General features: G+C 41.0%; 1 protein-coding gene across 1 annotated transcript in view; it reads right to left on the bottom strand.

The window, feature by feature from the left end:
- Window positions 1-3,166: 3,166 nt before the first annotated feature.
- Window positions 3,167-20,405, bottom strand: part of LOC5572519 (microtubule-associated protein futsch) — a 356,390-nt gene continuing 339,151 nt past the window's right edge. Inside the window, exons 5-6 of the mRNA XM_021855096.1 lie at window positions 7,687-20,349; window positions 3,167-7,078 (exon numbers count right to left, since the gene is read on the bottom strand). Of these exons, the coding sequence (XP_021710788.1) occupies window positions 6,909-7,078; window positions 7,687-20,349 (12,833 nt within the window). The 3' untranslated portion in view covers window positions 3,167-6,908. The remainder of the gene's footprint in view (window positions 7,079-7,686; window positions 20,350-20,405) is intronic.

Below are 20,405 nucleotides of genomic sequence, written 5' to 3'. Positions count from 1 at the left end.
GCGTTCAAATAGCCCAGAATGACAAATACACTAGTTGATACCCTAATGAACATAATTGCAGAAGGTTGTATCTGGATTTAATCTCATTTTCATTACTCTTTCAGTTGTTGAAAGTTAGGCTTAGATCAGCACTCCCGTACAGTCACTTATATGCATGCGACATGTGCCTCAGCTCGCCCAACGTCATAGGTGGCTATGATGCGTTTAGTGGCTACCTCCAAGCTATGTTGAAGAAATACAAGCAGTGTTGCATGATATACTTCAGATAGTTAAAATACCAACTTTATTAATTTTGATCATGGTACAATCTTTTACAATATTCTTCGCTATTACATCAAGTAGTGTTTTTGACATTCTGGGTTCAATTGAACGCGATCATCAATTTTCCTGAACCAAACAGTACATGATGTGCTGTTGCTCATATGTTTGAGCTGAAAATCCCATATTAACTTCAATTCAAATGCGCCAGCTCATGGAACGACCAAATGAGCTGAATTTTTCAGAAAGGCTTCGTCTAACCCCAAGAAATAATCCTGGGGGGTGCCCCGTGGAATCATACAACTTTATTTTTCTCCCATACTGAGCTGGGCCAGTCTAATGCAGAATTACCTTGCCTCCATTTCACTTTGATCAGATTTGATGAAAATATATGTAATAAATTTACTTTGGATGATCAATAAAATTCGATAAAAGTATGCAGTCAGAGTGGACCATAACAGGATCAGCGCGCTGACGAATGCGAGGATATTAAAAACATTTTAAGAGATTTGTCAGATTTTTGAACATCGAATGATTCTTCTACTCATCGTTCAATAGAAATTCATAAATATTACTTGATTCGATGCATTTGATTTTGATTTTTGACCATTTACCATATTTGGATGGGTGGTCAGAAATTGCAACAATTTCTGTGCAGACAGAGCGGACCAAGTGTTGAAAATGCAATAAACTGATTGATTAATGCATTTTTTAAGTCAATTTCAGAGTCCGATAGAAGTTCATGGTAATTATACGGTGTATGTATGGAATGTCCTAGAACTTATTGGACCAGTATATTTTGGTCGGTACTAAAGATTTTCACTTGGTCCATTGTGACTGAACACATATTTGAATATTTCTGGTCTTCAATGCCCGACCCTGCAAACCCAATGATTTCGGGATTGACGATATGAATTATTGAAGAATCTACGATACTGGTGTCGAAGGGTCTTGATAATCTTTTTATTTTTGAGATATGCACCCAGTTTGACCATGCCAGCATTAAATGATTGTTATTGTCTTAGAAATTGTTCAGTCAGAGTGAACTAACTCATTGCACTGTAGTCTTTAGTTCAGTCAGAGCGGACCAAGTACACATATTCCATCAAGAAATCTCGAAAACTTGTTCAAATAGTCTCAAGTCAAAAAAGTGAATGAACTTACTTTATTGATCCTACGTGTGTTGCAGGCAAAATTCCACATGTTCCGCTCCTACTCAACTAGATTTTTCACTTTTAGAACGTTTAATTTCCGGATTTACAAAACGACGAAAGTAAGATTTTCAACTTTCGCAACCTAACCACTACTTTCGCCACCCCGCTGTATAGAGAGACAAAGTGACTTAACCACGAATCAAAACTAAACACTACTTGAGCCGATTTTACACTGGTAGAAAAACGTCGAAAGTAACTGTATGAAACGGCTTATCATTTTGTTATAATTATTTTTGTTGAAAATAATAGAAACTACCTAGTTTTTGAACGTGATCTGATTGTATGCAAAATTTGAGCGATGTACACAGCGAAAAAATGTTAAAAAGGTGATTCATTTTAAAACAGTTTTAGAAGACAGGTTGTGATTCTTCTCATTTAGTTTTCTCAAAACCGTATGAAAGTTACTTACGTCGATTTGAAAAAGTAATCGAGAAATCGTTCTATCATAGGTGTGGATTATGATTTTTAATGATTATGACTTCACATTATACTGTTTGAAAGTAACACAAAGATGTGTAGAAATATTGAACCAAAATTTTAACGAGTCAAAAAATTACGAAGCGTTGGACTTTAAGCCCATTTTTCTCAAAATATGAAAAATGTCAATTGGTCCACTCTAACTTAACGCCGACCATATCCTGCTAGAGAAATTTTTTGAATTTACTCAACGAGGGACGGTTTAAATTATTTGATATTTTCAATGTGGAATGGTTATCATAATCTGAATTTTCTAGTATAAATAATTCATTTTTGAAAAAAAATTGGCGCTTGGTGCGGTTTAGCAGAACCCCGACCATGTGTAACATCTGTACGATGAACGCAATCGAAGCTTATAAAAACAAGTGTTGGGAGGCAAATTGAAAGTTCTAGTATCCCTATCGACAATAACAAACAAAACATAAGGGTAATGGAATACAAATTAAACCAATTATTTTTAGATTATCCGAGGGGGTCTAACTCTGATCCAAATCAGATTACGGGTTTTACAAATGACGCCATCATGCTTGTATCCTTTGCCTAGCAGTAACGTTTGCGGTTATGAAGCTATGCCGAAGGTAGGTGGATTCGAATTCCGGACGGTCCCAATATACCTTCCTGAAAAAAAATGACTATCCTGGACATTAAGTGTAATCCTGTCACACGATATAGGAATACAAAAATGGTACCTTTGACGATTTCTGGAGAAATCGCAAATTTCACGTCCAATGAATCTCTGGAATCCATTTTAAACCTCTTAAATTCCTTAAAGCCCTATGAAATGAATGAATGAATTTTCAGTCAGTTGAACTTAAGACTACTGCCTAAAGGCACAACATGATGAAACCAGCGCTTTCCGCCATACATTTGGTTATGTTTTCTCAATCAAGCTTTAAGTCCTTTAAGTGAAGCCAAACAAGTTGAAATTTTCAGGAAAGGACATCGAATGGCGTCGCCTTAATGATTTCTCAATTTGCTCAATAAAACATCATATTCTATTACATTTTCACTTTTATACTTTTTATTTGATTTTTGAATACAGTTTTTTCTTTGTATTGTTGTATTTTTATTTGACCATACATCATAATAATAGATTATATTTTCATGTTCAATTAAATTGATTTGTTTTATATGGAATTTGTTTTTTTTGTTTCTATTGAATAATTATATGTGAAGTGTGGTTTTCTTTTCTGTTTTGTTGGTGATGTGTCGTCATAATACGTTTCCCATTCCTGGTTTCTATGGATGACCGTCATCACAATGATGTCGTTTTTGCAAGACATGTGGATTTTGCGTGATGTTTTTTTTTTCTCATTTCGTATCTTGATCAAGTTTGGGAATCAGCGTGCGAGATTTTATTGGTTGAATTTATACTGTATCGGCGTTAAGGATAATGGTCATAGTTTTCTGCGCTTTCGTGACAAATGCATTAAATGTTCTCTTTTTAAACTGCAACCATCGTAATGGGTTATCAACAATTAGCAAAGATCACGGAAAATGTTGATTTTTTGCGTGATGAAACGGTGCAATGCAGGCATTTTTTGATTTTGGTTTTTGTAAGGAATCATTTAACAGACGAAACATCGAATCAACTGACTAGATGAAGCTAAAATTGTTTTTTCTTTGTCTTATTATTCTGTCATAATCATAATACAGTTGACAGATTGAATAGTTTTTTTCGCTATTTTAATACATGCAATGTGTCTTCTATTTGTTTTCTCCAAAAAGTGTTTCCATGCTTGCAATTTTTAAATCTAATATCATTGTTTTTATTTGTTTTCTTAGTCTTCTCTTTATATCTCTTCTCAAAATAAAAGATAAGTCAAATAATCGCCTTAACTGTCGCGTAAACTGAATAAAATTGTATTTCTGCACTATCGCCTCTACAATACACTCAGCTGTGCTTTGCAAACGAAAAATCTAATGGTCAACAGAAGAACCTAACTTGTAAAATCACATCCAAAAAGTCTTTAACATGCACAATCTAATCTTTGCTGTTCATTCATCACAACGTGCACTATTAGCGTTTCTAAAGCGACACACCTCTGCTTTACAGCGCTTTTATTTCATAGATTCTTTCCAAGAAAAGGCATTTCCGGCATTTCCCTAGCACCTCACTACGGTAGTTTTCATTTGGTTTAACTCGTAGTTGGCCCATAACGTTCATAAACATTCACAAAAGAGCAGATTATCAGCTCACCTTTCAACATATATGTTTGTTCTGATAAGCGTCAGATGTACCATCTTATGAACAAAATTATTGTGTTTCTTATGGGACAGCCAAACATAACAGAAACATAGCAGGCAACGATAATCAAGCGAAACTCATTGCTTACTTAGATTTTGACAACGGGGAAACGAAGCGATTGGATTTCTGTTCGTATTGTTTTCAATAAACACTAACTATCTGTTTTGAAGCCTTGTTTGAAGGATCGGTCTTGAGTTGAGTTTGAATTCTATCCAAATGGTTGTTAAGCTGTGTCTTGTTGTGGTCATCTTCACTACTATAAAAGCTTAAAATCGCGTATAAAAATCGTTTTCATTTTTCGTTCAACAATCTTTTCTGGTTCCAGTTCCGGTCCATTCGCACGACTACAATGCTTTACTGCTGCACTTGTTTATGGATTTATCTGTCTAGCCTGTTGATGTCTAAATATACGTAACATTTGTTTTTCAATAAGTATTTGCTGGCGTAAACATCACTAAGATTTTCTTTAGTTTTTAAGATTTGTTTGTTCTTTTTATGTTTGTTAGTATCGATCAACTGTGTGTGTAATTGTAATATTTGTTCGAGAATATTATTTTTTATTTAATCTAAGAAACTTTCTATCTCATAGATTCACCAGCAGGATGAACTAATAGGTACCATAATACAGCATGTGTAGAAACGGGTCTTAGGTTTGGGTTGAGGGTGATTGAAGAAGGTACTTTTTTGATGATATCTGGAATTACTAAACGAATTTGAACATCTTTTAGAATAAAAGTAGTTAACAACGCCATTTCAGTTTAATCCAGATTTAGGTGTTAAAGTTTGCAGTTTTATCTTTAAAGTCAATTTTAGAATCATAATGCATTGAAAGATTTGTGTTTTTAGTTTCAAGGAAGAGGAGGAACTAAACGACAATCTAGTTTTACATCTTTTTTAATAGTGTTAATACACATGTTCTTATGTTTCCATTGTCATTTTATCTCTCTATGATGTATATATATATTAGCAGAATTTGGTTGATTCAAGATTAAAGAGATTTTTTGTAATAACCATCGCTTAACGTTCAAGATTTTCTTTTCTGTCTTTATTTTCCCAGAGCCAAGCTCCATTGCCAACTTTGCTGTGTAAGACTTGTCTTTATACTGTTTGTGTATATAAAAATATACGATCTCGATAATTTGCCTTTATACTGTGACATTGGCGTCATTTAACAGGCTAACGTGTCAATAGATCTTATTATCGTAAATATATAAGAGAATGTGAGGATTTTCTTCGTGATTTTAGTTCTATTAATTTGATAAGAATGTCCCGTTTTGTTTTCCATTCACTTCTCCTCTCGACCCGTCTATCTCACTCGCAGTATAAATGACAAAATCGACGCTTTTTTACATTTTGCATGAACAATAAGCATATCAATTGTTTCGTTCAAAGTTCCTCTACTAAATGTTATTTATTGATCGGTGTAAAAATACTTCCAAAATGGCGTCGGTTTCTTGGCTTTCGGTTTGAATGTGTCAAAAGTGCTCTCTAAAATATGGCGCGCGTGCATGTGTGTGTATGTATGTTTATCTTCTGAAAAATACTTTAGACGGAAGTTGCGTGCGCGATTTTTACACTTCACTGCGAGATTCTAAAATGCATCGATAATCGGATGAGGAGAAGTTCTCATACTTCAAGTTTATCTAATAACATTAGATTCGACGAAAAAATAGGTTCGGTAAGCACTTTAATGGAGCCACTGCTACGGTCATTTTGAATTTAGAATTAATCAAAAAGTTCATTTCCAGTGCTTACAGTCATTTGATGTAGGTTTAGAATTCATGTCAATTTTCAAAGGAATTTTCTCATTATGTCGTAGCCAGTTGAATTACCATTAAAACGTTATCACATCTCTAGCTACCTTGCTCTAGCACTGTTGTAGGATCATTAAATCAATATTTTTGATTCACTAGGACTCACCCATCGCATATTGGTTTTAACTTTGTTTGTTTCATAGGTACTGATTCGAATTTGCTCCTAGATACGGTAAGTCTCCTCGACAACGCCAACGACGGCTAGTTTGGAGTGTTTTGGCTTGTTATTTGCTTCTAGATTCTTCGGTCTTATCGGTCAGTAGCTGAGGTTCGATCGCAAAATTGTCTATTACTGAGAAGGAGGCCCGATTTCTACTAAGGTTTTTGTTTGTCTTTTTCTATTTGTGTTTGTGATCGTTAAGCTCATATTAATTGTCTTCTCCTAGGTATTGGTTTTGTTTCATCCTTTTTAGGCTACTGTTTCATAAATACTAACTATTACCTATTACAGAACATTAAAGATGTGTTTTGTGTATAAATATGTGTATGTGAGAGAATTCCAGTGTGTTCGTCTTTCTTAAATAGAAACGAAACTAATCATTTTGAATAAATAGTATAGGAAATTCGAATTGTTTGCCCCTTTCCAGCTACCAGAAAGAGACCCTGTTGCTAAATTCTAGAGATCCTAAGGATCCCTAATGGTCTAAAAACATAACCCTATAATAAGTAAAAGATTTATACGGGATTTGAAACGGGATGCATTCTCCTAGATCACGGACTACTACGGATATCAAGCCGGGGGTAAGTTTAGGCATGATGGAGCACTTCTTCGCTGGCGGCTCCGACGACGGCTGCTGGCGTAGCGGCAATCGAGGAGTCTCTCGGCGAGGACCCTCCTTGGGACTGTGTGTGGACCGTATGGATATCACTGGAAAATGCTACAAAGATCCCGCTCGCCTAGAATTCCAGTCGATAGGCCGAACATGACGTTTCGTGATCCTGCAGGTTGATTGTGCAGCGTGCCGCCGACGGGGACAGGTCAATGTGGTACTTGGCAAGCAGATCTTCGTTCTCCGATACCCAGTAACCAAGCACATCTGTGTCGTAAGTTGGAATGATAGTTACCTCTGAAAATAAATTGAATGGCATATTATGTTTAAACATTCGTTTTTTTTTTTGAACAGGGGTTGGTGCAAATGTAATATTTGAAAGTCGCTACTGTATGTTTACAACATTTTGGAGCAACTTTATCGGATGAGGTATCCTTGAAGAACTTCATGGGCATTGAATTTGAAGCCTAATTGATGAGACAACACCAAAAAAGACATGTGTGAAGGTGGAAGCTGTACTTTGACAAACACCTGAGAGGTGCAGAAAGTTTATACGAAAGTTCATCGACAGTCTTTAAATATTCCTGTGAACCTACAATCTCATCTCAAATCCATCAAGGGCAACAAAAGTAAAATCCCAAGGGTCTTGCAAAAACTCTTCCTACAAATTCCTTCAGACATTTGTGATAGATTCTTAAATTCAAGTGCTTCATTAGATATTCGATGTCGAACAGTCTACATAACAAGGTTCATAGTATGTTTCCGCGAGAATTTGTAGAAATCCTGTTGAGTAAATTGATTTTGCACACTTTTAATATGACTATGATACCGCAAATGCGCATGGAATGGTTGAGTTTGAAAAGAATAAATAATGTTTCTAGTGCGTATTGTCTGCATTTACTTACCTAATTCTTTATCTTCCCACGTTTGCTTCGCCTCTAGCAGGGCGTTGTACACTTCGCGGCTTGGTTCTGTTCCGGAGAAGACGTAGTATCTGGCTCGCACCCGCTTGAAGAACTCCACGTTGGCGTAGTAGGAGTTACCGTGATGTGGCACGTACGACAGATCAACGTAGACCGGTGCTGGCCTCTTCGCCGACTTGATCGGGGACTCGGATCGTTTCCGTAGGTTCTTTTCGTTGTTCAGCTTCGTCTTGCTCAGGATCATCTTGCGCTCTCTTTTCGGGGTGGTTTTCATGTTTTCGTCGTTCAGTGGCGCTGGTGAAGGCAATCCGAGAGGCTTTCCCCACGAAGCAAGAGGATCCTTGTCTTTGTCTGACTGTGACTGTTGACTGGTGCTTCCACTGGTTGTGGCGGTAGTGCTGGACTGTGCTGTAGTAGTAAGTGTGGTTTGTGCTTGCGATGCTGAAATGGTAGTCGGTAGACCGCTGGCAGTAAAGTCTAGTTCTTTTTTACTGCTATCGGCCACAGTCGTCATAGCAGACGATGTTGTTGTAGTTGCAGCCATAAATTCCTTTTCGCTGGAGAAGTGCATTGACTGGGTCATCAGATCTACCTTGTCGGACTTGGTGAACGCTTTCTCGAAATCAAGATCCGCTTCGTCAAGGTATTTTCGATCTGCTGATTTATGGATGTGACTCGAGTCTACACTACTGTCGCCACTGGAAGCGTATTCCATATAAGTCTTAGTGAATGCTTTGCCAGTTGTAATGGGAATAGGAACCGACTTTGTAGATGTTACAGAAGTAGTAACAGCCGTATCCGATACGTCTGGTAGCTGTCCGTAGAAAGAGGTACTCATGGGATCAGGTTTAAACGCTGAGGCGATGGTGATTGCTGATTTAACCTCGTCACTCCCGTATTGTGGAGGTATTTCATCCTGACTATCGTCGATTTCAATGTCTGATTTCTTGCTGACACCGGAACTCGAGTGTTGCAAATCGTAATCATAGGTGTACTTCGTGCTTGGCGATAGAGGAGCTTGCGAAGTAACACTCATTGGAGATCCAGGAACGTCTTCGTCATGCCAGCCAGCTACGATTCGTGAAGCTTGTCCTGAGGAAATATCCGATCGTGGTGACATCACGTCTTTTTCATCGTAATCTTCAGTTAGACTCCTGTCTTCCGTTGTTGCTAAAGTAAGATTAATGGGAGTTTTAATGGCTTCTTTAACGACCTTTGTAGTAGTGGTCGTAGTGGTTGTTGAAGTTGACATTGATTCGCCAGCGCTGCTAGTATCATCCTTCTTCGAATCTCCTGATACTTCTGTTTTGACCGTGCTTCCAACTTCGATCTTTTCGCCATCCTTGATGATGTAGCGCTTCGTCGTGGTGGTAGTCGTAGTGATAACGTCTTGCTTCACTTCTTCCTTAGTATCTTCGGGGATGCGTTCAATCTGAGAATCTACCATGTCCGGCGTAGAGGTACGCGTCATATCCGGAGTACTCATGCCGGAGCTGGTCTTTACTTCATCGGTTTTCAGCGTATCTAACAATTTCGGGAATGGAGACGTTGGTTTTGGAGATGATTCTGATGTTTCAATACCTGAACTGTGACCGAGATTGATTGACTTGGACGCACTATCTGTACTACCTGTGTGAACGGACATTAGACCTGGACTGCTCTTGCCAGATGGTACAGACTCTTTAGGTGTTGAAATACCAGACACATCTTCCTTTTGCTGCTTGACAATCCCCTGGCTAGATGAGGTACCAGTCGTGGCACTGATACTTGTTACGGTGCTTTCAATATGCTGCCCCAAAGTGCAATCTTCTTTTGCGACATTAGGACTGATTGGAGCTGTCGGAGGAGTTTTTGATCCTCCTAGTAACTCAGTGCATTCTACTTTTGTACTTGTAGTCATGCTTTTTAAATCAGCAATTTCTTCCACAGCACTCATCTTGATTGTAACCTGTTTACTCGTACTTTCAGACAGACTATCCTTTTCGATAAACGTGTTCAATGACGCTGAACTGCCCTCTAGTGAATCCTTGTCGTGAGGACTAGTCGATTTGATGCTGGAAGTTTGCGATTTATCCTTTTCACCCGACATTGGAGTTGATTTGCCACTATCAAGCAGAGGGAAAGCAAGGGTCGAGCTTTTGCTCTCCTGCTTGATTGATTCGTCTTTTTTCTCGGTTGTCTGAATCATAGTTATAACTGATGAAGACATTTTTTCAATCTCCTTCATTGAACTGGCGGTTTCCTTCAGTAGTTGATCGACTCCTGGAATGATGGTATCAGTTTGATCCGGACTTTCATGTTCGGCTCCTGCTATCGGAAAGCCTTCGGCTTCTTTTCGCTCCTCAGTCGGGAATTGACTCGGCCCGAATAGCGACATTCCTGTCTTGGATGCAGTGAAAGTTTGTTTTTTCTCTGTGAATGCCATTTCTTCTATCTTGGTAATACTTTCGCGAGGAGTTTTCAAAATATGCAAATCGTCACGCGATGTGGCTGCACTTTCTTCCAAAACGCCTAATGCGCTACCTTCAAATCCAATGCGTTGTGGCGTAGAAGACATGACCGCCGAAAGCGACTTCGATCGAGATTCCTTCATAAAGATTTTCTCTTCCTGTGCATTATCAGCATGATCACTCAATGCTGATGATGGACGTTCTTCTTGTGTGGCAGATTCCCGTCGTGATTCCATTTTAGCTTCAGTAGCACCTGACTTGTCAGATGCATGACTTGCTGCTGACGTAGGTCTTGAAGTATCTTTCTCGTTCAAAGTAAGGGATTCCTTCGCTTCACTGCCAACAGGTGACTTGTCCTTTCCACTGATATGACTTGCTGCGGATTCTGGCCTAGAGGATTCCTTAGACTTAACAACTGGGGCAGGTGTTTCATCTTCACCACCACTAGCTGGAGAATCAGGTCGTGAGAATTGTTTTTCTTCGGGAATCGGTTCACCGTGGTAGCTTTGCACGGAGTCCTCTCTGGCTAGATGCTTCTCGGGAATGCTGGATTCTGGTGTCTTCGATGTTAGCTCGGTTTCATCTCCACAACTAGCTGGAGAATCAGGACGCGAGAACTCTTTCACCTCGGGAGATTCCATGTCTTCTTTTTTAACATCTTTCGTAGTGTCAATTACCTGCTTTACTGCATCATCTCCAGTTACCTGTTTTTCTGCAGGTTGTGTCTCTACTTCGTTCAACTTATCATCGGCGCAGCTATCAGGAGACTCCGGACGTGAGAATGGTTTCTCATCTGGAATATGCTCACCATGGTAGCTACATGACGAATCTGGGCGAGCTAAGTCTTTTTCTACAAACGTCGATTTGGGCTCCTTCGAAGGTTCTACTTTATCACTAGAACAACTTGCTGGCGATTCTGGACGAGAGAAATCTCCTTCTCCGATCAATTTATCAATTGATGAAGCATCTAAGGGTTTAGCAACGGTTTCACTAGTTGTGCTTTCCGGCAACGAAAGTTCTTTATCGTCAGGCTTAGAATCTTTTGGTACTGATTTGTCTGAAGGACCATGACTGGCTGCCGAATCTGGGCGTGACTGAGTTTTCTCATCAACTTCCTTATCTGTCTCACTCACATGGCTCGCAACCGAAGCTGAACGAGATGGATCCTTATCGTCTTTTGATTCTACTTTGACTGCAATATCCATCTCTTCTGTTTTGGTACTTTCTGTTTCCTGCAAAACAGAACCCTTTTCACTAGCATGGCTGGCAGATGAGGCTGGTCGTGACGAATCTTTTTCAAACTCGGCCTTGTGAGAATCCTTTTCACTCTTATGACTAGCGGCTGAAGTTGGTCTAGATGCCTCTTTGTCGTCTGCCTTCGATTCCACTGTTTTCGCCTTGTCGCTAGCAACAGATACTGGGCGAGAAGTTTCTTCAACTTTCTCGCTTGCTGCTGATTGCGAACGAGACGGTTCTTTCTGTTCCTTCTCGATGGTAGGACTCACTGTTGATATGGGAGCAGGACTTTCCTTCTGATCAATAACAACTGCGTCTATGGTACTCGATTTTTCGCTTACATGACTTGCTGACGAAGCCGGCCGCCAATAATCCTTGTCTTCTGCCTTGATAATGTCGAGTTTATCAGATGGAGCAGATTCACTCACATGGCTGACTGCAGACGCTGGTCTAGATTCTTCCTTCTCGGGAGTTTTATCCGTAGAGACTTTCTCGCTCACGTGGCTTGCTGCTGAAGTTGGCCGAGAATCACTTTCCTTCAATGGTTGCTCTTTGCCACATTGTGAATCGGTCACCGATGGTTCTTTCTCTTGAGGACGAGCGGTATCTTTTACACTCGATAGAGCTTTTTCGTCTATTTGTGAGAGAATAGAAGCAGGTTTTGAATCTTCTTTGTTCACGCTTGCATGAGTTATGTTGGTCTCAGCATTTTTGCCATCATCGGTTGGTACTTTTCCAGTAACAATGTTTGTGGCAGATTCTAATGTACTTGCTTCTTTGGATTCCGGCAACTGTCCTTTTATTTCATATGTTGATTTCGATTCTTTTTCCGTTGAATGTTCTTTATCACTTGTATGGGATGCAACTGATTCTGGCCGTGAAGCATCCTCAACTTCTGGTTTTGGCTCTGACTTGTCGCTTACATGAGATGCAACTGATGCAGATCTTGAGCTTTCCTTTGCATCAGATTTTGTTTCGGCATGCTCGCTTGTATGTGAAGCAACGGACTCCGGTCTGGACGGCTCTTTCGATACCACCTTGACTGTTTCTATCACTTCAGTTGATGTTTTCTCGCTCGCCTGAGATGCAATTGATTTCAGCTGTGCTACCTCCATGCTTCCCAGTTTCGTTTCTGTTGTCTCGGACATTTCCTTTTCACTAACATGGGAAGCACATGATTCTGGTCGTGAGAGTTCGTTCTTTTCGTCTTGTTTGGAATCTGTCTTCTCTTGAGAAACAGGCAACATCGGTTGTACCAAACCCTTAGTTTCATCCTTGATGTCGATCTTGTCGGAAGGCCCCTTTTCGCTTGCATGAGAAGCTACAGATTCCGGACGTGATGTATCCTTAACCTCTGGTTTATCACTAACATGTGAGGAAGCTGACTCAGGACGTTGAGCTTCTTTCACTTCTTTTTGAGTAGCTGCATGCAGTTCCTCTTTTTTAATATCTTCTTTCTCCGCAACCTTGTCACTCGAGTGGGAGGCAACGGAATCTGGTCGTGAAGCTGCTGGTGACTTCGCGTCTGCAGATGATGTCTTCTCACTGATATGAGATGCGACTGATTCCGGACGTGAAGAATCCTTGATTTCTACTTTATCAGAAGAGGCCTTTTCACTCAAATGAGAAGCAACAGACTCAGGCCGTGAGGATTCTTCAACTTCTGATTTTACTGATGTTTTCTCACTCACTTGAGATGCTATCAATTCTGATTCTACTTTTTCAGACGTTTTTACGATCTCCTGAGAGGCAACAGATTGTAAAGTATCCTTTTGTTTTTCATCAAATTTATCAGACGTCGCTTCACTAATAACTGACTCTGGTCGAGAACTGTCTTTTGGTTCTTCTTTTTTAGTATCTAGTTTTTCGCTAACATTAGAAGCGACTGACATTGGTCGTGATGTCTCTTCTTGCATAGTAGTTGCCTTCGCACCTATGTGAGATTCTGTTGAGTCAGGTCGTACAGCTTCCGTAGCTTTATCAGTGGAAACTTTTTCGCTGGCATGAGAAACGACTGATTCCGGTCGTGATGTTTCTTCCATCTTTGCATCCGGTTGAGCAACATCCTTTGTTTCCACTAGTTTGGGCTCTTCTTTCAGCTTAGCGTCTATTATCTCACTAGTATGAGATGTTCTTGATTCAGGTCTGGAAGCTTCTTTAGTTTCCAGCTTGTAAGTGTCAAGTTGCTCACTAACGTGGGATGCGACTGACGCTGGACGCGATGCTTCCTTAGCGTCTTTTTCACTGACATGAGACGCTACCGAATCAGGTCGTGAAGCTTCCTTAGCCTCATCTGTTTTAGCCACATCTTTCTCGACTGACGATGAACTTTTAACTTCTTCTTTCTCGCTTATATGTGAAACTGCAGATTCGGGTCGTGAAGCTTCTTTAGACTCAGCTTTTTTCGTTTCATCCTTGTCGCTGATAAGGGAAGTGACAGATTCCGGACGCGATGCTTCCATAGCAGCTGGTTCCTTTTCTGTTGAAGATTTTTCACTGACGTGGGAAGCTACCGATTCAGATCTGGCAGTTTGTTTTTCATCTACGTCCTTTGCAACTCTATGGGAAGTCGTTTCAACAATTTGTGATGCAACTGATTCGGGTCGAGAACCATCTTTTATTTCCTCTGACTTTTCTTCACTAGTAATCTTCTCACCAACATCAGAAGCAACGGATTCTGGACGTGAAGATCCCTTCATGGCTTCTTGTTTATTATCAGGTTTGTCGCTTTTTTGAGACAGAACGGATTCTGGTCGTGAATGTTCTTTGGTTTCTTGAGACGCAACTGATTCAGCTCGAGGTGATTCTTTTGTTTCGACTTTTTCAGATGGAATTGTTTCTTTCTGCTCTGAAACCAACTTGTCACTGATATGAGATGCAGCCGATTCTGGACGTGATACTTCTTTAGAGTCATCTGTCTTCTCAGGTAAAGCTTTCTCACTGACAAGAGACGCAACTGATTCGGGTCTTGATGATTCCTTAGTTTCAGCACTAGTTTTCTCCGTTTCAATGGAAGTAGGATGACTTGCCGGAGATTCAGATTTTGTAGCCGCCTTTTTTTCGGTATCATCCTTTTCATTCACTACAGACGCAACGGACTCAGGTCGTGAAACTTCTTTTATGTCTTCAGGCTTGATATCAGCTTTGGTAGCTGAAACGTCGCCACACGAAAGGATAGTTTCCGGTTGCGATGGTTCCTTGTCGTCAACAGCGCCTTCACCTTTATAGGATGCCACGGACTCAGGTCGAGAAGATTGTTTACTGTCTTGCTGACCTTCAATATTGTCTGAAGGAACTTTCTCACTAACATTGGAAACAACTGATTCTGGACGAGGGATCTCCTTCGCACCATCCTCCATCTTTTCTGATGCCGCCGATTCTGATCGTGATTGTTCTTTGGCTTCTATCTTTTCACAAGTGTTTGTATCAGATTTTGTGTCGACTATTGGCGATTTTTCTGTTGGTATTGCTGATTCTGGACCAGATATTTCGACAGGTGACGTAGAAACATTGTCTAATGGGGATTTCGAACTGATGTGACTAGCTGCTGATTCTGGTCTCGATGACTGCGTCTCTTGTGGAATCTTTTCCTCTGATTTCATTAAAACTGCTTCAGCTGCAACAGATTTTTCTGAAACTGTTTTCTGGCTCGTAATCGATTCGGGGCTAGACAATTCTTCACTCTTCTTTGTCAAGCTATCCTTTTGCTTCTCCGGCTCAGTAAATACTTCTTGTTGCTTGTCAGATTCTTTGAGGAATTCAGTTACAGATTTAACGTCTGCTACGTCCTCTTTCAAATCGCTGATATGACTGGAAATCGAATGAGCTCTGGAAGAGTCACGTTCGTCAAGAATCGAACTTTCGTCTTTGGTATAATCGCGTTCGCTGAAGGTGCTGATAGCGGATTCACGTCTAGAATCATCAATTTGAGCGTACTGTTCAGCAATGGATTCCTTGCGATCCTCTGTTATTTTTTCAGGAGTCTTTTTAGCTTCAATTACAACTTTCTCAGGCAGTTCATGTTTATCTTTCTCTTCGATAGATGTTGGAGAAGTTTTCAAATCCGGCGAAGATTTCCCAGATGATGCTGGGCTTGCTTTTTCGTCTTGTTTAACTTCAGGAAGTTGTGGTTTCTCTGGTCTTACTTCTGATGGTTTAACTTCAACGGCGTCTTCATCAACCTTAATTTCCGGAGTAGTTTTTCCAGAAATCGGAGGCTCTGGAGTTGCAGTTTTTGAGAAAGTTATTGTTCCATCTGGGCAGATTACCGTTTCTTCCCCACCATCTTCGCTGCTAGCAGTGACCAGCATTCGTTGAACAGTTCCAATATCTTCTTCACGAGCAGCTCCTTGCGACAATTTGCGTTCTAGTTCATGAGGATCGAAGCCGGGGATAATTTCTTCCAAATCCTTATCTGACTTCAGAACTTCAGCAACATTTGCCACAATTTTAGCGACATCTTCCGGTGTTCTGGCTCGTTGTGGAACAACAAATGGTTCCAGTTTTGGTGAAGAACTTTTCTTATCATCCTTCTGAGGCGGAGTGACACGATCTTCCTCTTCCTCTTCCTTAATCTCACGAAGATTGGCCTCTTCGAAGGTAGAATATTTAACTTCTTCAATAACGTACGAACCTGCCATCTGTTTTGATTCTAACTCCTCCAATTCCTTGTCCTCATCAATATGCTGCGGAATATTTACGGAAGACTTCATGTCCACAACTTTATCTACATCCGTAACCGGAGAATCTAACGTTGTAATATGAGTTTCCCGCAATTCTTGTGTGAATGTTCGTTCATAACCGAACGATTGTTCAAACCCGATAGTTTGCTCAGATGGTTCTGGAACTGTTGTTACCTCTTTCTTTACACAAACTTCTTCTACTGGCTCTTTGCCCTTCAGTTCTTCAATTTTGTCAGTTACTTCCTGAAGACGAGTCTCGACTTGCTCGGTCTTGTCTTTGAGCTTAGTTTCAACCTTATCGGCTACTTTTTCAATTCCTGTTTTGATACTTTCAGTGATTCCGCCAAAGAATGAACTGATTCCACTTTTAGCTTTTTCTTGAACTTGTTCGACTGCTTTGTTCAATTCATCATCTAGTTGCTTTTTGGTTGCATCAATTTGACCGCTTACTTCTTGTTTGAGATCCGTTGCTAATTTTTCCAGTTCCTTCTTTTCCGTTTCTATGCTGGTAAGAACGCTTTCGGCTTTGATAGCGGCCTGTTCAACACTGGTTTTGATTTTGTCCACTTCTGATGCCACTTTTTCATCAACCTGTTGAGTCTTCTTATGCAAATCTTCACCAACAGCATCGACCTTGGCAACGATTTCCTTAGCAACGGCTTCAGCTGCTTGTACAGTAACGTTTTCAGCTGCCTTCGCCAGTTCGGCTACGGTTTCCTTCGCCTTTTTGTCCGTATCGATGATTTCTTGCTTGACTTTATCCATGACTTCCTCTTTACGGTCAACAAGCTCCTTAAACATTTCATCTTTCACGGCAACCAGATCGGATGTTGTTTCCTTTGCCTTGTCGTCTATAATTTGTTTCAGTTCTTCTAGTTTTTCTTCTGCCTTTTGCGGTGCTCCCCATATTTCATCTAAAATAGATGTTTCCGGTACGGGTACCTTTGGTTCGACCTTCTTGGCAACAATAACTTCTTCGTGAACTGATTTTTTATCTTCTTCATCATCGGCAACTACTGGTGGTTGCTCAGGAGTTTGCTCTAGTTGTTTAGTCTCCGGTTGTTTCTTGATCTCTGGTTCACTGGAGATGATTTGTGACTCGAGATCTTTAAGAACATCAGCCTCGTCATGTTGATCCTTGGCTGACGGTTGCTGTGTATCCAATTTTGGCGGTTTTTCAACCATTGTATCAATCGCAACCTTCTCAATAACCTCCTGAACTTCTTGCTTGATGTCCTTCACTGTATCACATAGTTTATCACTTTCTGCCGATTTATCCACAATTACTTTATCAGTCTTCTCTGGTTCCTTCACTTCAGTCTCCTTCTTTTGTGCTGAATCTACAGCTTCCGGTTTTTCTTTGGTGTCTCGTTCCTTCTCATCTTCTTTGTCTTTATTTTCGCTGTATTCTTCGAAATCGGCCTCCTCATGCATAGGCAAGTCTGCCACTTCATCTGGGGTTTTGACCACATCACGCATATGGGCTTGCTGAGCACTGAAGTGCATCTTAGCTGGAGTTGGTCTTTCCAGTGGTTCATACACTGTTGGCAGAGGAGGTGCGACCTCTACTTCCTTTGTCTCTTCCTTTACATATTTCTCCTCAATGACGAGATCTTCCTTGATTTCGTCCAGTGGAATACGCTCGTCTTCCGGCAGGGTTGGAGCCGTCGTGGTAGCACCAGATTCTGCTGTAGCCGAAACTCTTTCCTCATGGTGACTCTCGTGTGGTGGTTCGATATGTTCCTTCTGCACTGGTTCAGGTTCATTTTCATCTCTTGTGTCGCTGGTTTTCTTAGTGCTGCTCACCTTTTCGTCAGGGCTGATTGATGACATTTCTTCCGTTTTCAATCCATCCATGGAAGTTTCCATCTTGGATTTCGCAATTTCCTTTGCCGAGGCAATGATATCTTGAACTTCTTCTTCGATGTCCTGCTTGTGCTTGGCTGATAGCTTTTCTGTATCCTTTGGTTCTTCTTTGACATCTTCAATAGCTTCTTTTTCCAAGATAGTTTCTTTGTCTTCTTGATGAGTTTCCTCGGCTGGATGTTCCTCATCAACTTTATCACCTTCAATTATTTCAACCACTGTAGCTGTTTCTCCTTCCATCTTGCCCACATCAGCCTTCTCTTGCTTTTCACCTTCCATACTGTCGCGTTTGCATTTCTCAGATTCCTGAGAATCTCGTTGGTGCTTTTGAATTTCTTCTTCCTTTGTAGCACTGCTTTCCGGCTCATTGATTGAGTCTTCGGTGTACTGTTCCTCCTTCTCAATAATAAGATACTCCTCCTCTTCTTCTGGTTCGGTAGTGCTATCCTGAATCTCACGATGTTCTGAAAGAATTTCATGCCGTTTGATTTTTTCAGAATCTCGCTTAAACACGGCTTCAATTTCTCGAACTGCCTCTTGTTCCTCTTTAAGTTCAGCCAACTGTTGTTGCTGTATGGCGTCCATATCAGATGTACCTGCTGCGGCTGACGCTGTAGTATCGATGATGCGTTTCTGTACTGCAATACCGGCTTCATCGGCGCTGGGTGTGGATACCAGGCTTGAATCGGTAGTACCGTTCTTATCCAGCTTAGCTTTGCGAATAACGGCGTCTTTTTCCGACTTTAGAACCTTTTTCGCCTTGACAGGGCTTCCTCCAACAGCAGTGGCCGATGTAGGTCCCCTTGGTCGACGTGAAATGGGTTTGCGTTCAACCTTGGGAGGCGAATCTTTCTTTTCCATTGAATCTTTTTTAGCTGGAGCGGGTTTTGCAGCCGGACGTTGACGTGCTTCCAGAACCTTACGATTGTTGGCATCCTTTGCACTCTTAGCTGGCGTACTCTTCGGACTCGCCTTGCCGGGCCTAGTGGTCACGGGTTTTGTAGTTTTTGGTGGAGCTGTTGTCTTCTTTGACTCTTCGTCTTTCGAAATACCATTAGTAAGTTTTGGTTCAACGGATTTCTTTGGAGTTGTAGGTGAAGATTTGTTAGCTTCTTCCTTCTTCTTCATTGGTTTTGCTGCCATTTTAGGCGGTTTGGTGTCAATTCTGGAACGAGCTGTAGAGGGTCTGCTTGATTTCTCGGTGATCCTCTTAGCTACTTTGGTTTCGTCTTTGATGGTTATAGAATCGTCTTTTTTGGAATCTTTTGCGTCGTCGTCTTTCTTGTCTTGAACGAGTTTCTTTTCAGGAATTGCTTCTTCAGCGGCTACCTTCTTTTCAGTTTCATCTTTATCGGAGCCTGCGTCGGAAGAGTCCTTCTTTTCGTCTAGGTCAATCTTTTTGCTTGATTCAATCAACATGCTGTCGATCTTCTTCGTCGATTCGGTAGACGACGTCTTGATTACTTTGGACTTACTTACGGTAACCTTAGCCGTGGCGACAGTTGCGACGCTTGATTTTGTGATGTGTTTTTCAAGCTTGGCTTCATCCGCTGAGCTGTCCATCATGTCTGTGGAGCTCTTGGAATCGGTCAGCTTGTTGTCGATCATTTTCATCTTGTTGTCTAAAATCTTATTATCCTTCTCAGATGGTTTCGTTGACTTGGACGGAAGGATTGGCTCGGGAATGATCTTGTCGATGGATGATGATTTTAGTGATTTCTTAGTGAGCGCTTGCGTCGAAAGACTCGGCGCGATTGACTTGACAGTGCAAACCGGTTGTCGCATGAATTCTACGTTTTTCATCTTTTCCAGTCCTTCTAGGATTTTGTACTCTGGTGCGGATCCAGGGAAGAGAATTCTGGTGATGTTGTCCTCCGGATTGGCCGGGGTCCAAACTAGCAGTGCACAGATAGATATAATGTTCTGCATAGGGAAAACGAATTCTTTGGAATCTCTTGGAGCGAACAGCTTCGGATCTGCTGCATTCCACTTGGCAAGGAACTCTTTGACTTCTTTGGAATCCTTTGCTGGGCTTATGATGTACATATCTAGTGTTCCGTGTCCGACCTTGTGATAGAGGTTGATGGGTTCAACATCCCGATAGCAGTTTTGTGCTTTTAGGTTCAATGATTTCAAGTTGGTCACAATTTGGTGGCCTTCTTCAATGAGATCTACCAGCAAAGGATCACGATCTTTATCACCATCGGGGCTGAGAAGTCCCTTCCGTTCTGGAATGTTGCAGAAAAAGTGACCAATCTGCGGGTAGACGTGAGCTTCGTGTTTTCGTTCAACAACAGCCGATATACCCTTGATGTTGGTGTTGTTGATACGAGTCATCAGAACTGCGTCCAGACGATCCAGATGGCGAACGAAGTCCCAGAAGCAAGATTTTCGACTGAAGCCGCCATCCACTGCAATTATAAAATGTCATTTCAATGATACATCATTGCATTCGAATAATCGTGAC

Source organism: Aedes aegypti, chromosome 3 (assembly GCF_002204515.2).
Source record: "Aedes aegypti strain LVP_AGWG chromosome 3, AaegL5.0 Primary Assembly, whole genome shotgun sequence".
Classification (NCBI taxonomy): domain Eukaryota; kingdom Metazoa; phylum Arthropoda; class Insecta; order Diptera; family Culicidae; genus Aedes; species Aedes aegypti.
This window is presented reverse-complemented; position numbering and strand designations above follow the sequence as displayed.